Source organism: Lepidothrix coronata, unplaced genomic scaffold (genome assembly GCF_001604755.1).
Source record: "Lepidothrix coronata isolate B3197 unplaced genomic scaffold, Lepidothrix_coronata-1.0 Scaffold203, whole genome shotgun sequence".
Lineage (NCBI taxonomy): Eukaryota > Metazoa > Chordata > Aves > Passeriformes > Pipridae > Lepidothrix > Lepidothrix coronata.
The window spans coordinates 1,200,267-1,216,218 of record NW_016690383.1 but is presented as its reverse complement, the minus strand read 5'-3'; the positions used below and the strand labels follow the sequence as shown (position 1 = coordinate 1,216,218).

General features: G+C 51.9%; 1 protein-coding gene across 2 annotated transcripts in view; it reads left to right on the top strand.

Moving 5' to 3' along the window:
- The first annotated feature begins 4,684 nt into the window (after positions 1-4,684).
- The window catches only part of LRRC75A (leucine rich repeat containing 75A), a 70,801-nt gene continuing 59,533 nt past the window's right edge, over positions 4,685-15,952 (top strand). For both annotated transcript variants that reach the window (XM_017832547.1, XM_017832546.1), the window contains exon 1: positions 4,685-5,269. In XM_017832547.1, the coding sequence (XP_017688036.1) occupies positions 5,006-5,269 (264 nt within the window). In that variant the 5' untranslated portion in view covers positions 4,685-5,005. The remainder of the gene's footprint in view (positions 5,270-15,952) is intronic.

The following is a 15,952-nucleotide window of genomic DNA, read 5'->3' as shown; positions in this document are numbered from 1 at the left end:
AACCCTGTCTTACTGCTGTGCCTTGTCAAATCTGAACTGAATTAAGCTTAGGATGTGGATAGCCTTTTGTTCTTTTAAAATCACATTTTTCAATTGGGCCTTCTTCCCCAGAGATTGTCTGTTGAGACTGACTGCTCTCCTCTTGTTGGATTTGGTGGTGTCATACAGTAAGGTTGCTTTTATTAAAGTAAGAGACAAAAATCACTTTAACTCTGGGATTCCTTTAAATGCCATCTTGAAAGTAATGTTTCTCTTAGTCAGCTTAGTCTTTTCACAGAGTGAGTAGCACTAACCTGAATCTGATGCTGACATTTAAAATTAATCCTAATAATTCCATCCCAGTCAAGAAAAATTGGCAAGTCTTGTGCTGCCCTTCAAAGCAAGAGGGTTTGATGAGAAACTGAGCTTGGTCCCTCTTGCAAAATACCCACTTATGAAGGTCTACAGGGTTAGACCCTCTTTTGAATATCCCACGTTGGATCATACTTGTCCCAAGTGGATTTTCCAGTTCAGGATGGGAGCCCTGGGCAAAACCTGGGATCAGAAAGGGCAAGTTATGAAATCAATCTCCCCCATCCAAGCCTGTGAGTTCATGGATAGAGGGGGGAGCTCCAGCACTTTACAAAGCACATTGCAGAGAACAGCACAGGTGGGCTGGGAAGAGAGAAGCGTGACTGGATTGTGAACTTCCAGTAAAACCGGTCAGTGCTTCCTGGAAGTGGGAAGTTAGTTCTGTCTGTGACTAATCTGAAGCCAAATGTATATGCTACAGGTGTGCCAAGCGGTTTGGTGGTGGGTCCCCACACCTGGGATGTTGGGGAACTGAGGGTGAACGTCTCCATTTTTCAGGTGTTTGATGTCAGACTTCCTGCACACCAGCTTATTCCATCAGGTTATTGACTCACACGGTATGGATGTTCCCTGGCCTCTGCAGAATGCGCTGAAAAGCTTTAATTTCTTTTTGATGTAGAAGCAAGAACATTCTTAAATCTGAGTTTTGTGGGGGAGGAGAAACTGTTGTCTTTCACGATTTCACGGTCTGAAGTTATTTCCCTTTAAAGCAGCGGATTTTTCTAACTCGCCCTTAATATTAGACATCATAAAAAGCATGAAAGGAGGTTTTTTTTTAAAAAAAAAGAAACCCCCTTAGACAAACATCTACTAATTTGAAGTTTGCACACATCTGCACTAAGGAAAAAATGCACATTGGCTGTGGATCCACTAATGAGTTTAGCAGAACATTTCATCAGTCAGAGCTGCCGAGCGAGCTCCAGCCCCCAGAGCACTGCAGGACAGCCCCAGTTCCCAGCACACGAGGGCTGGGGTCAAGTTTTCTGGTGCTGGGTGGGCTTGGTTTACATGTTTTGAGTGTATATGGAAAACTGTGGGTGTCCATGAAAGCTGAGCGTTGCCATAAGGTTGGGTCTGCAGCTGGATGGGACCTTTTGAGGGTGTAGAAGTGAACAATGCTCTGGGATGGAGCATTGCTGAGGGATCTGCACAGCTTGTACCATTGAGCCACCAGTGCTGAGCCTGGAGGTTATTCTTGAGCTGCCCTGAATGGTCACAGTTCCTTTGCATCCACTCACAGGGAACATAAATCCAGCTCCTCCGACCTGGCAGTGCTTGGTGTTTGCTTTGCATTCGTGTAACAAGAGCACACCCCACAATTTTGTCTCTTCTTTTTTTCCCCCCAGGCTTTGTCCTGTGTGCTATAAGTAAGTCTGATCAGAGAGGTTGATGAACTCTGCCCTGCTGACAGAAGTGTCAGGAGTGCAAAGGTTGGGCTTTATTTATTTACTCGGGCCATGGTTGCTGTGCAAAACCACCTCCTTGGCCAGGATCCTTGTGGGCCAAGCTCCTCTCTCCTCTGGGCAGCAGGTGGGGAAGGGAGGGGGTTTGTAGCTTTAGTCCCGAGGGGATAGGTATGGTGGTATCCCACAAATGTGAGGTGGCCCCCCTGGATGGACCTGAAGAGGTGGAGAGATGTCTGTGCCTTCCTGGCATGGTGAGTCCTGCAGCCTGTGCTGACAAAGCTGCCCCAGCTCATGGGAAAGGGCACAAACAGCCCTTTTTAAAGTGGTTGAAAATCAGAGATGGGCTGGATTTGGTTCTCCATGTGCCTGGAATGAGTGATGGCTCTTGGCATAAGGGAGGTGTGTGCTTTTCCCTTCATCCTGGATGAGGTGCTCTGTTTGTACAGAGCTGTGTCTCTTTGGAGGAGGCCCCGTGGCCTCAAATTCTGGAGGAGTGCAGGGAATGGGGGATCTCAGCCCTGGCAGGGGTTTCTCTTTCTGTTTCTTTTCCATTATTCAATATTTTTGTTGGAAAGGTGAACTGACCTGACCTCGCTGGCTTCTTACTGTACAACAGGCTCTGAGGTGAAACTCAGGGACAGGCAGAGGATTTTGGGGCTGGAAGCACCTTGTCTGCCAGCTCCTGTTAGGCAGGAAGGTTGTGTGTACCAGCAGGACTGAGACTGCAGTTGCTGCTCAGGAAAGTACTGACAATGCTGGGTCTATTCCAGTGCAGAACGAACACGTGAGGTGACCAGTCCTGTCCCACGGATTTCGGGGCACAGTGTCGGGCTCCAGGTCTGAAATGACTCTGCTTCAATTGCATTTTCAGACACAGACCCCACACAGCATCTTGCAGGGTCACAAAAGCCCTTCTTTAATGTCATTATGTGTCATAACCCTGCTAAGAGGACTGATCCTTTCGAAGGGAGGAGGCTGTACCTGGGATGACGTCTGCAGGGGAAAATGCTGCTGGAGGGGTGTCAGGCACCGCTTCCCGCTGCCTCCTGTTGACATTGGCAAACTGGCTGCCTCTCCCTGACTTCTCCAGGGAGATTTACTGCCAGGTGAGGCCTTTGGTTAACACAAACGTGTGGTTTCTGCAAACCATTTGGCTGCCTGTTTCCTCATCTGACTTTACCTGATATGGCTGAACCACTGAAGTGTAGTTTTTGGCTCGTGACAGCAGTCATGAGCTGTTTTTTGGGGGAAGACACCAGTGTTTGGCCCTGTTTTGGATCATGTGCTGCATGACTCTGTAAACCAGGGCCAAACCCTAGTGAAGTCAGTGGGGCTCTGTGTTGTTCTCGTGGTCTGGGTGCAAAAATGCATTACATGAGTTGGCCTTTGGACTTTTAGGAACAATTACATGGGCCTCCAGCTGTTTGGTGATTGAGGAGAGCTGCCTTTTATACTTCAACATAACACAGCATTTGTGTGTTCATGGATGTGCAATTGCACAGGATGCAGAGGGTTCTCACGTGTTGCTTTGGGATTGTTTCTAACACAGTTGCAAAATGCCCCCATAGCTCGTTCCTACCACAGGAGGTGATGCTTTCCCAGCTTGGACACTGCACAGTGGCTGTGGTGTGTCTTCTCCTGCCCTGGCCAAGCAGAGGTGTGGGGGTGGATGGAGAGTTTGCTGCGTGTCTGTGTTGGAAAACAGCCCCTTGCACTGGGACAGGGTCTGAGGCTGCTCCTGGGCCTCGTCAGTCCAGACCTTATCCCTCCCAGGCACTTCTGGAGCAATCTGTCTCCTGCAGCAGGTGAGCAGTGCCTGTATAAAGAGTTGTTCATCACAAGCTTTATCCAGGAGCTTTAATCTGTGCCCTAAGTCCTGCCAGCGGAGTGCCTGGAAGATAAGGAGTGACTGAATATTGAATGGGAAGCTGCTGGAAAGGAGCAGCACGTGCAAGGCGTGGCTGGAAGCTCGGGATGGGGTGGCAGGGGGGCTGTGGATGGGGCAAGGGGATGGCAGGGCACAAGTGGTGACTTCCAGGTGGGCACCGGAGCGGCCGCAGGCAGGGGTGGAGGTGAGGGAGGAGGCCAGAGGGTGCAGGAGCCGGCTCGGCAGCCGGCAGTGCCCAGCATCACCCTGCACGGAGCTTTCTCCCGGAGAGGAGCCCGGAGGGGACAGACACGTCCTGTCCAAAGCACATCCCTGCGGGGCACGGGCACGGCCAAGCGCCTGCAAATCCCCTGGGGCGAGAATCCAGCGGGAATCCCTCCGTGCTCCTCCCCGGGAAGCACCGGCGGGGATGCCCCTCGCTGCCTCGGGGAGGGGCTGCCGGCAGCCGAGCCCCGCTGCCATCCCCGCTCCACAAACCCGGTGCAGCTCCCTCCGCTGCCCTCGTTCGGTGCAGCCCCTCGGGGTGAGCAGCCCCCAGCCCCGCTGGGCTCGAGAAGGCGGCGGAGGAAGGAAGAGAGCCCCGTCCGGCTCCGGCTTCCTCCGCAAGCCCTGCCTCGGTGCCCGGTGCCCGCCCCCGTTCCTCCCCCGGCTCTCCCCGCTCCGTGCACCCCTCAGCCGGGCGAGCCCAGCCGCCTCCCGGGGGAGCCCCCGCCGAGCAACAGTTGCCCCCAAGTCGCGGCCGCCGCCCCCCGCCCTGCCCGGGGGAGCCCCCTCGGCACCGGGAGGAGGAGGAGGAGGAGAGAGCAGCTGGGGGGGGGCTCGGGGGCTGCGCGGAGCCGCCGCCGCTTTGCAGCGCCGAGCGCCGCCGGTCTCTCCCACCGCCCCGGGGCCGCCCGGAGCCGCAGGAGCAGCTCCTCGGATCCGGCTTCCCGGCTCCCCGGCTCCCCGCGGCGATGGAGCGGAGCGGCGGGGCCGCGGCGCGGCTCCTCTTCGCCGGGCGCAGCCTCCCTCTCCTCCGCCTGCGGGAGCGGAGCCGCCCCGCCGCCGGGCACCGACCCCCCTGCTAGGCTCCCGCACCCCCTGGACCCTTCGTGCATCCTCTGAACCCTCCGCGCATCCCTCCCCCCTAAACCCTTTGTGCATCCCCCGACCCCTGTTCACCCCCAAAACCCCTTTGTGCATCCCTCTGGGCGTCCCCCACCCCTTTGTGCGTTCCCCCTTTGTACCCCACAACCCCTTGTGCATCCCCTCCATCCTCCTGTGCGCCCCTCCACCGCCTTGTGCCCCCCCTCCGTGCCATCCAGCCCCGTCACCCCCCTTGCATGCAGCCCCAGGGCTGCGGGAGCCGGGGTTGCACACCATGGGCACGAAGCAGACCAAGGGCTGCCAGCCGGGCAGCGCCGGGGAGAGCTCCCCGGCCCACCACCGCAAGAAGGTGCCCCCCAGGGAAAGAGGGGACTTCCTCGCTTCCCTCGTGGTGAAGTCCGGCGAGAAGTTTGGGAAGGGCGGTGGCAGCAGCTTGCCCCCTTACCACCGGCGGATCTGCATGATCCAGGACATGCTGGTGCTGGTGAAGCAGGGGAAGCAAGAGGAGGCCACCGAGCTGCTGAAGAACCTGCGGCAGGTGAGGATGGGCAGGTTTCTCCGGGCGGGGGCTGCCTGCTTTCGGTGGGGAAAAGACAGTCTAGGAGCAAACCCCATACTGATTTCGAAAGCCTGTTAGCAAAGAGGGGGCACGCTCTGTTTTTGTGGGTCTGACTTTCGTGGCGTAATTTTGGGGAAGTGACTGAGGAGCTGCAGGGTGGTCATGGTGTTGGAGATGCTAAAATACCCCCGGGGAGGTGCTTTGCATTGTCTGCAGCGAGGAACCCTGCCGGGTGCATTTTTCTCCTTCCCTTCACTGCTGGCGCTGATAGCTCTGGGTTTTGCAGCGTGCACAGCCCACTCAAGGTGGTTCCCACTCAACTTTCCAAAAGTTTGGTGTTTGGAGCAGCTCTGTAAGAGCGCTGAGGCAATTTGAGCTGGCAGCTTTTGAGGATCAGCTCTTTTCTTCCTGGCTCAGAAATACCCGGAGTTGGCAGCTTTGCTTTTTATCTTGTTCTTTTTGACGCACAATCGCGTGGTGGAGTTTTGCTGGTGTTGGCTTGGAGAAATGAGACGCTGTGCGGGAGTGAGGAATTAATTGTACAGAGCCCGAGACCTTTTGCCTTGAAAGTCTGTTTGAGCTGGGCATTAGCTGAGAAGCAACAGGACGGAAAGTTGCTGTGAGCAAACAGAAAGGCAGCTGAGGAGCACTGCTCTGTATCCAGCAAATTAGCATTTAATCTTTTCTACTGATAGGTGGTGATAAAAAGACCGAAGTGCTGGGCATTTTCAAGGCTCTGGGGTACGCAGGGCTTTGAAAGGCAGCAAGTTTTCCATGCAAACCAAAACTAGACCTGTCTTTAAGCTTGGGTTTTCTCCCAAAGAGTCTGCACGGCACTCAGCTGTTCAGTGTAACCAGTTCTGCCACCTGGGAAAAAGTTGCTCAGAACTTCGCTGGGCATTGGGAGCAGCTTTCTTGCCCTGTAGTTAGTCTGTCCACAGGAAAACACAGCTGGTGCAGAGTCTGATGATTTTCTTTTTGGATTCTGTGTTTTGATTTTAGCATTTTCCACCCCCACTCCCACCATTTTCTGGTCCAGTTAACTTTTTAGCAAGTGGATGTGTTGTCTGGGGCATGTCCCTGACCCATTCATCCCACTTCCATTTATCCTGTCAGCCAGGGTCCTTCTGCCCAGCTGGTTTACGTGGTTTAGGACTATCTTTGGAACAGCCCAGCTAAGAAATCTGAGCAGTGTCATATCTGTTTCTGTTTCTTTATGGAAAGCTCTTGGAACTTACTCTCAACCTTGAGATAAGGTGCTTTTCCCCAGATGAACGTGCCCCATCACTGGGAGCTGGCAGTACAACTCTTTGGGACAATGACCTCTCCATTTGGGATCTGTGCAGCAGTTGTGGGTTTCCTTGGCTGGGAAAACCCCGTGGGACAGGAGTGGCCATGAGCTGGGCAGCAGATCAGTGCCCAAATGTTGCACCCTCTCAGCCATGCCAGAGCTTTATCGCTGCCCCAGCCCATTGGAGCTGGCAGAGAGGCAGGTGCTAATTTTAGAAGGTGTTTATCTCAAACACCTCCCCAAAAAACAAATCTTGGTGCCTGGGGAGTGCCATGAATCACTCTCAAGTTCTCTCTGGCTTCGGAGACTGTTTTTTCTCAGTGATGCTCTGGACTGTCCTCGCCCTCCACACAAGTTGATTGTGCAGAGTGAGGGAGCTGGGAGGTGTCACAGTGGATGCCCTGATGACAAATCTGACCGTGGGGGCATCGTGTCATCTGACTTGGTGGGGGGGAAGGGGGGAGAAAAAGCTAAAAATTCATTCTGAAATGCTGGGGGAAGCAAGGAATCTGTTACAATCAAGTATATCTTTGTCAGTGAGTGTTTCTGAAGAGCTTGCTCTGATAAAATGTATCTTAGAGTGTCAAAATAGGGAACACTTTGTCCTAGATACTATAATAGACTCAAAGCACGTTTTTAATGAGGTGGTATTATTCCTTGCCTACAGGTGGTGAATGTGGGATGCCCCACTGAACAAATCCTGATTGCTGTGGTTTTCCACCAGCTGGCTTTTGGGAGGGGACGTTTTAGAGGTGCATTGGTGGCTGCAAGGGACACTTGGTTTGCTCCCCACCAGTGGGAGCCTCCAAAAGCTGAGCTCCTGGCACGTCTCAGCCTGAAAGTGAGGATTTGGAGGGAAGGATGAGCTTCCCCCTGTGGAGAGGGGTGGATGGGTGAGCCTGGTGGGGCAGAGCTTTTCCCCTGAGCCATTTATAGGGTGTCCACTGCAGAGGGGCTGTGGCACTGGCTGATGTAACGTGGGATGCTGCTCCTGCAAAACTGGGCTTTTCGAGCAAACCCAGTGACCTGGTGCCCAGCTCTCAGTTGAGATTTTTTAAATCCCAGCCATTTAGGTCACTGGGAGCCTTTCCACTGACTTCACCAAGCTTTTTAGCCAGCCCAGCACGCTAGTGAGGGAGTAGGTGACAGCATCCTTGCGTTTGGAGGTGCTCCATTATTTTTTTTTGAGCAGGATGAGCATTCCAGCCCCACCACTGGCACCAATGTCCACCGTGGCCTTTTGCATTTCACCAGATTTATCCATCCTGCTCCCCTCGCTGAGATAGGAGCGGTGCTGTCTTCTTTTCAGGCTCTTGTAAGGACTAATTAGTGTTTCCAGGAATGCTTGGAGGTTGCAAACAACTGTAAAACGCTGAGATACAAAGCAAACTTCTTTTTGTTTGAAAAGATAAAAAATGCGAACAGCAGACAGACTCCTTTGCTTCCAGACTGCTCCTCGGAGAGGTCAGCAGCGGTCTCTGGAGCGGAGGCAATTCGATCCCACTGCCTGCCCTCAAAATAACACTCATGTTATTCCTGCGTGCAGGAGCTGGCAGCGGCCACTCCAGAGGGTATGTGCTCCTTTGGCACAGCCAGGCTCGTTTAACTACGGGCTCTTGAGCTAGAGATACCCACTGCTTTTTCCTTTCTGCTCTGGTAACGCTGTCAACGACCCAGAGCCCGAACCCCACGCTGCAGAATTAAAATCCCTTCCCCAAAAAAGTGCCGTCTGCCTCTCTCTTAGGCTGAGGTGTTTGCCCTCTCAGTGCGGCTCGTAGGGTGCTTTTGGCAGCTAAACACATTGGAGGATAAGTGGGAATGCACTGAAATGCTTAACATTTTATTGAGGCTGGAGTTTGGGGTTGCCAGGAGCTTGCTAGTCACCTGGAAGGAGCCAGCTGCCTTTCATGGAAGTGATTCTTGTGCTGAATGACTTGGAATCCGGTTTCTCTGCTATAAAACGATTTCCCAGATTTACCTGTCAGCATCTTCTCTGTTTTCCAACAAGGAGCTGCAGCAGGGCCTCACCCTAAGAGAGGATGAAGAATGAATTAATTCAGGGTGTCCAGCACTTGAGGCATGGGAACCTGCTCTCAGACCCTCCACCTCATCCATGTCCTGAGTGGGAAAACTGCAGCTCCACTGTGCCCAATACCACCAGTTGCAGAGTAGGATGGCTTTTAGCGTTATGTAGTGTATCACTTCTATTTTTACTTTTTTATTTTTTCCCCACTCTGGAGTTTCAGCGGTTAAGGCAGCCAAGAGCTGTCAGTATATTAAATTCTGGGAGTGTCTCTCCTGCTGGGGAGAGGATTTGTAAAACAAAGCATGTTTTCCTCCTCTCTGCTGCCAAATGGATCGGTTTTCCCAAGTGAAATGGTGAAGCGCTTCCCAGCACATTACGTTTCACTCGAGGAATTTGCCATTGGTTATGGCTCGACGTGGAGGCTTTGCTGGGCTGTTGCTGCTGCTCCAGCAGAGCTGGTGGGAGAGGGGAGGAGGAGGCATCCACCGGATCTGGGCATCATCTGTGCTGGGCAGGAGGTGTGCAGCAGTTCCAGGAATTAAACAGAAAAAGGAGGAGAAGAAAGCAAAAGTGTTGTAATAAACCTCTGGGTGCTGGAGGTGGCCAGAAGCCAAATGGCAAGGTCCAAGGTATGGCAAAGCTGCTCCACTTGTAAAGCGAATTCTCTGCCACAGCAGCTTTGCCTGGGCAGTGATGGGGTGTGAAGGGCAAGGGAGGGGGGTCAGGGCCCCAAACGGGCAAAGTGATGATTGCAGCTCATCAGGGGTGGGTTTTGTTGCTGCCTTGTCTCAGATTCAGACATTTTCCCTGAAGGATGCTGGCCCCTGGCTTTGCCCCAGCCTTGGAGCACACGCTTCAGCCCTGCCTGTGCCAAAACTGCTGAAATGTTCCTCCTCAGCCGTGTGGTTGGATGTGCTTATGGACACCCAGAGCAGACCTTGGGGAGCATTGCGGTCTGGCTGATACGATGCAGCTTATCCGCAGCCTGCAGGTGCCTCGTGGCTGGACTGTGCCACTCTCTGCTCCCTCTTGGCCCTGTGCACACCAGCCATGGGGCATCACTCCCGTGGAGACCATCCTGTGGCCTCTGGAATGCTGGAGGACCTTGGCAGTGTTGTGTCTGCAAGGAAACCCCCGGTTCCTTCTCCTGAGCACCAGGACCGGCCGATGTACCGCAGGCGACCAAGGCTGGGGTTTCCTGCAGCCTCTGAACTGCCAGGAGGGCAGGGATGAAGAGGTTTGCAGCACTGGGCTTGGCTTTTTTGCAAGTGGGAGATCCTGAGGCTGGGAAGTGGGGGCTGAGGCCAGGGACCTGTTCTGCTGTGCACTGCAGGGTGGAAGTTGGGTAACCCAGCTCTTGAGTGGGGCAGCTTTGGGATTAGCGCTCATTTCCTCTGGTTCTGGCTGCTGCTGAAACCACCAGTGCTCCTCTCGATTTTTTTTAACCCATAGGCTGCTGGAGGCAGCAAGTGACAGTGATGGGGTGTTTTCTGCCCCAAACAGGGTCTCTGATCTCTGCACCCTGCTCCCTAACCCTGCCCTGCTGGAAGATGATCTCTTGCAGTGTGTGTGCTTCCCATCCTGGCTCCTTCTGCTCTTTTTCTTTCCCCTGTGGGATTCACAGGTGGATGTGTCCCATGTCTGCTTGGCATCCAAGCAACCTGGTTTTAATTAACCCCCTGCAAGGTGACTGCTGCTGCTCCTCCTAACGAAAAATGTGTCCTTGGAGGATGCTGAGATGCAGGGAGGGAGAGGAAGGTCAGGCAGAGGAGTTATGTGTTTGGCAGTGTGGCCTCAACCCCTGCAGCCCCCCTGTGCAGCAGTGATGCTCACCCTGCCACTGACATGGAGCAGAGTGGGTATTCTCTTCTATCAGGATTGGGGAATCACACACATTAGGAGTCAGTGTTGGTAGTGGATGCATTAGTGTAACACACTTGGGCAGGCCCTGCCTGCTGCAGTGTGGGGGCCTGAGCACGGGTGAGATCTGCGTTCGTGTACCCATTTCATTTGAGGGGCACGTCCTGGATGAGCTCCCTCCATGACCAGCTTCCCAGGGGTCCCTGGCTCAGCCTGTCTGAAGTGCTGCTGGGAGGACTGTGTGCCTGGAGAGCTGGTGATTCCCACACATGCCATAGCTCTGGATCCGGGAGGTGCCTCGGCTGAAAAGGATCTGAGATGAAACTGCTGGGTCAGACTTGGTTTCCTTCCTCTGGACCTGTGGAGCCGGGCTGGGTTAGACTGGGCAGTGTTAGGCTGGGCTGGACTGTCTGCCATGGGCTGCTCCCAGAGGAGGGGGAGGTCCAGCCTGTGCCCTCACTGGAGACAGAAGTCTCCAAGCTGGGAGAAGTTAATGGTTGCAGTTGGCACCCCAGCCCCTGTTCAGCACTTTATCTGTTTATATAATAGCAGGAATGTGCATTTCCCCCCCTTCAGGCTTTCCCATCTGATGTGAACTGCAGCAGCTCTGGTCTCCAGCCTGCAGACAGCCTGGCATGCACTTTTATTTTTTTTTCTCCTTTTTTCTTTTTATCTTGCTTCAAACTGTAAAACCCCAGAGTCTGAGGATGTCTCCTCTGTCTTGCCAGCGTGTGGGTGTGATGGCTGTGTGGGCAGAGACCTCCCTGCAGATCCCAGTGCTGGGATCTGTGCTGTGATGCTGTGCTGGAGTGTGCTGGGCTGTGCTGGGGGTCTCAGGGGGCAGGAATGCAGGACGATGCACTTGAAATTCAGTATATTGTAGCTTCTCAAAGGCTTTAGGTCAATAATAATATTTGATGTGTTGGGGTGGTTGGTGACTGCGCCCCCCTCTTAGGTAAGGGAGGTGGTTATATATTAATATTAATTTCATTCTCCTACAAAGCGATGTGGAATTTTTAGTATTTAACTTCTACAGGTCCTAGCTAAATGCCTAATATGATTTAATGCCCAATTCCCTTTCTCTTTTTTGTGTGTCTCGGCCTCCTTCTTCTCCAGATTTTGGAGAAAAGACCACTGAATGGTAAATTTAATCTTGCCTCTAAAAGGAAAAGCAAATTGTCCTTTCCATTCCTCTGCAAGCAGAAGGTTTTAACTCCAATTATTCCTGGCTCTGACCTTGCTGCTTTGCAAGTAGAAACTGCTTCGAGCTTTCCAGCTTTCTCAGATCTTTTCAAGACTCTTTATCTTTCAGAATTCGTGTCTTTCAAAGTCAGCAGCACTTTCTTTGTGCGAGGGTTTGAGCTTCACCAGCTCGAGAGAGAGCCTTGGACACGCACCAGAGCTGACGGGAGGGAGCTGCCTCCTTCCTCATGCCTTTGGGTATCTCAATGGATATCTCATTCCTTAGGGCCTCTTTATATTGCAATATAACCTTCCTAGAGGCCTAGCTCTCTTGCCATTGCAAAACAGGACTCAGGTTTGATATTGGTGGGGGAATTTCTTTGGGAGACATTTCTGAGTTTTGCGGGTGTTCCAACAGCCTGGGCGTCCTTGTCGGCCCATGGAGGGTTTCCCTGCTCTCCACTGGCACTGGATCACGCTGCTGTCTGCTGCTTTCAGTCCTTTAATGTCCCCTTTGCCTTTGAGATTGGCTTCCAAGAAGTAACAGCAGCATCTCCAGCTGCTTTGCTGCAGACCTGTTCCTGCTTCCCGCTGGTGCCGCTCCGCTGCCCGTTCCTGCGTGGTTGTGCAACGCTTGGGAGTGATCACGGGGGGCCAGGGGTTGCATTTGTGTGTTGCACAAGAGATTACTTGTGAGGCACTGTCTGTTAGTAATAGTGATTCTAATTCTGATAGTAACTGAGTTGACATGAATGTTAATTAATTAAAGGAGAGGCCAATCAGCCAGCCTGCACTCCGAGCAGGACCCTCGAGTGTGCAGGTTTATTTGGAGGATGGGGAGGGTGTGTGTGCTGGGTTTCTCAGCTCCTTGCTTTATGTTTAGCTACAGAAAATGAGAAAGTGGATGTTAGCTGGCAAAGCAAAAATAAACCAGGTTAGAAAGGTGAGGGGTGCAGGGTGCAGAGCAGCTCGGCCAAGCTGGGGGTGATGGGGTCACTGCCTTCACCCAGCTGGGGGATGGATGGTGTAGCACCCACAGGGGCAGGACCTCCAGGTTCCTGGGAAGTGAGGCCACATTTTATAACCTTCAGCATGCAAAAGAAGCCCAGAGGAGTGAGCTCTATGTGTCCCTTCCTCCCCCTCCAAAGCAGGATGAGCCTGGAAAACGTGAGACTAAAAGCGCCTTGAACGGTTCCTGTATCTCCATCTCTCGCAGGCACTCTGTGTGCAGAGGAGGAGATTCCTGGCCCAAGGGCATGGGGCTTTAAGCCAATCTGTGCCTGAGAGCCCCTGGTCTCATGGCTGGGTACCACGCTGGGAAACACTCCCAGAGCTGACTTCTCCTCTCTCTCAGGGGATGGTTAATCTGAGCTCACTCAGGGCGTGGCTGGGAGCGGCCGAGCAGTTCATCACTCTCTTGTTCTGCAGGGCTGTTCCTTTGCCCCCATCCTCCCCAAGGCCAGGCAGATCTTGGCACAGCAGCTAAATCCCAGCAGGGGAAAGCAAAGTCTGCTGAGGAAGGAGAGCAGACGTGCCCTCAGCCTTTTGCAGTCTGTGGTGGGAAATGGTTATTTTAGGCAGGGATGTGCTGAGGGTTTTTGGTGGGACATCTCTGTCCCTGTTCCCACCCTGCCTGCAGAGCTGGTCCCACGGAGCACAGGGAGTGTCGTGGGGACTGGTACCATCTCTCTGGCCATGATTTGGGGCAGCCCTGCCTCCAGTGGAAATTGGAAAGCAGGAGGTTTGGGGTGTCCCATGAGATGTCAAGGTGGGGGTGAGAGCCTCGGGTTGGACCTTGGCAAAAGAGCACACTGGGGCAGAGCCCCAGCACCCCTGCACGGGGGATGAATAGTACCTGTTGCAGCATCTACCATGGATTTTACTTGTGTTGAATAAGCCTCAGGCCCTGGTGCACCAAAATCAGGGTAGTGAAGCACAAATCTCTGCAGAAGCAGGACTCAAACCTGTTCAAACAATTCATCCTTGATGGTCCCTTCTCTGAAGGTTCTTGTTGATCCATGGTGGCACAGAGACAGCACCAGAAAAGCCTTGGTTCATTCTGGCATTCCTTCACCCTTTAGATACAGTTCTCCTCACTCCAGGATTGGAAGAAGAAGGGATTTGGGAGAAATCTTGCTCCCAATGGCTCTGTGGGCTTCCTGGGCCAAGGCAGAAAGTGTGAAGCAATTTGGGATGTGAGTGTGAATGACCTACATCCACAGTGGTGACCACAGCCAAAATCAGCAAGGAAAGAATCTTGACTTAAGCAGTCCTTTTTTTTTAGGATTTTTTGGGGGATCATTCTATAAGAAAGAGGATGTTTTCCTGTTTGGTTGTAAAAAGCTGCTTCTGCTTGGTGTAATCAGATACTTCCTTTTCTGAGTAAGGAGCCTGGTGGATCTGGGGGTGTTTATTTAGGCAGCTGTTTGGCTGGGTGATTAATTTTGTATGTTTTTATTCTGGTGGGAAATGGTGAATTTGGGGTTTACACAATTGATTTATTCTTTTCTACTTCTGCCTCAAGTTATGTGGAGATGAAAACGAGTTTAAAAAGCAGAAAACTAGTATTTGAATGTTATTTGATCAGTTAATAAAATAGGCTGGATATGTGAGGCAGAAAAAGTAAATGTCTCAAAGAGAATTTACATTTAAAGCTAGTTGATTCATCAACTGCAGTATTAATTGTACCTAATGAGTTACACTGGTCACCATAATTAGAGATCTTGGTCTCTCATGTTGCAGTTTTACTTGCAGATTGGAAAACATGCATTTCTCCTTTGTACTCCTGATTTGTTCATTGACTTGCTGAAATGAGGTGTTAAACTGGACTAAGTGAATTACAATCATGGAATGATAGCATGTCAAGGGGTTGGAACAGATCATAGACTCATTTAGGTCGGAAAAGACCCTTAAGATCATGGAGTCCAACCTTTGAATTAATGGAATTTAAGATGTTTTCTTTGTCCTGGTGAGAGAACCAGACTCCCCCAAAAGGTGTGTTTGTGCTTCAGTCTTTTCTGGTTGTGTTTTCATCAGTGTCTTCCCTTAAAATCCTTGGCAGCTGATGTGTCCTGCTTACCTGGGCAAACAGGAGCTGTTTAATATTAAAGCATGACCAGAAGTTGGCATCACCCCGAATTGCTTGTTTGAAATGGGTGTTTTAAATTTAATTTTTAAATTTAATGTTTAATGTTTAAAGCCACTTTGAAGAGCACTACTAATTGAATTTTAATGTCATTGAATTGAATCCTTGTGCAGCCCAGTCATTAATTCTTCCATAGCAAGTTTGGGCATTTACCGATCACTTTGAGCCAAATAACTTTACCACTGGGTTTCTCTGAAGAGACTGAGAAGTCTGGGAGGATCCCACCCCTGCAGCTGCCATACATCACATTCCTCCAGTTGGGAGATACCTGCTAAGTTGGATCCTCAAAGGAGCACCCAGCTTCCTTGGTGCCAGACAGGGAAGTTACTGTGAAAGCCTTCAAGAAAGATTTCACTTTCCAAGCTTCTTCCCTCTGAGCCAAGTACCAAATACCAGATCCCAGACCTGCTCTACCTGAGGGTTAAAAATCTTACACTGCAAATGAAAACACTCAAGCATGGGATAAAACATGGGAAAGACTTAATTTCTTCCCTTAACCCCCAAAACTTCCTGACATTCCTTTGATGATATATTCCTGTCAGGTAAGGGCAATGGTGGCACTGATTGAGTCTTAGGATGGGAAGATGGGAGGCTTTCAAGCCACCCTGCAAAAAGTGGAGATAATTTGCCCAGGCTGATGGTCTCATCCATTACTTTCCCCATCAGCATCCCATTTTTCTGTGGGTGTTTTAAGAGGAAACCCTCATCTCAGCAATTCCCTTCCTCGAGCCACCTGGCAGCCTCTCCTACAGCAGCCAAAATCGATGTATGATTGTGTGCCATTCCCAGCCTGTCAGAGCCTATAATGGGATTACAGAGTGCCCTCACCATTGCTGAGCATGAAGCTTTTCATCCTCTCTTCAGATTAAAGGTGCAGCTCTTAACCACGTACCTGAGTGCCCTTAAAAACCCTGAGCAATCACCAGCGTGGGTGATGCAAACAGGCTCCTTCCGTGTCTTTGTGGAGGGGCTGCTGTGGCTTCAGACTGATAGAGGGTGGATTTAGATTAGATTTTTTAGGAAGAAATTCTTCCCCTGTGAGGGTGGTGAGGCCCTGGCACAGGTTGCCCAGGGAAGCTGTGGCTGCCCCATCCCTGGAAGTGTCCAAGGCCAGGTTGGATGGGGCTTGGAGCAACCTGGGCTCAGTGGGTTGGAATG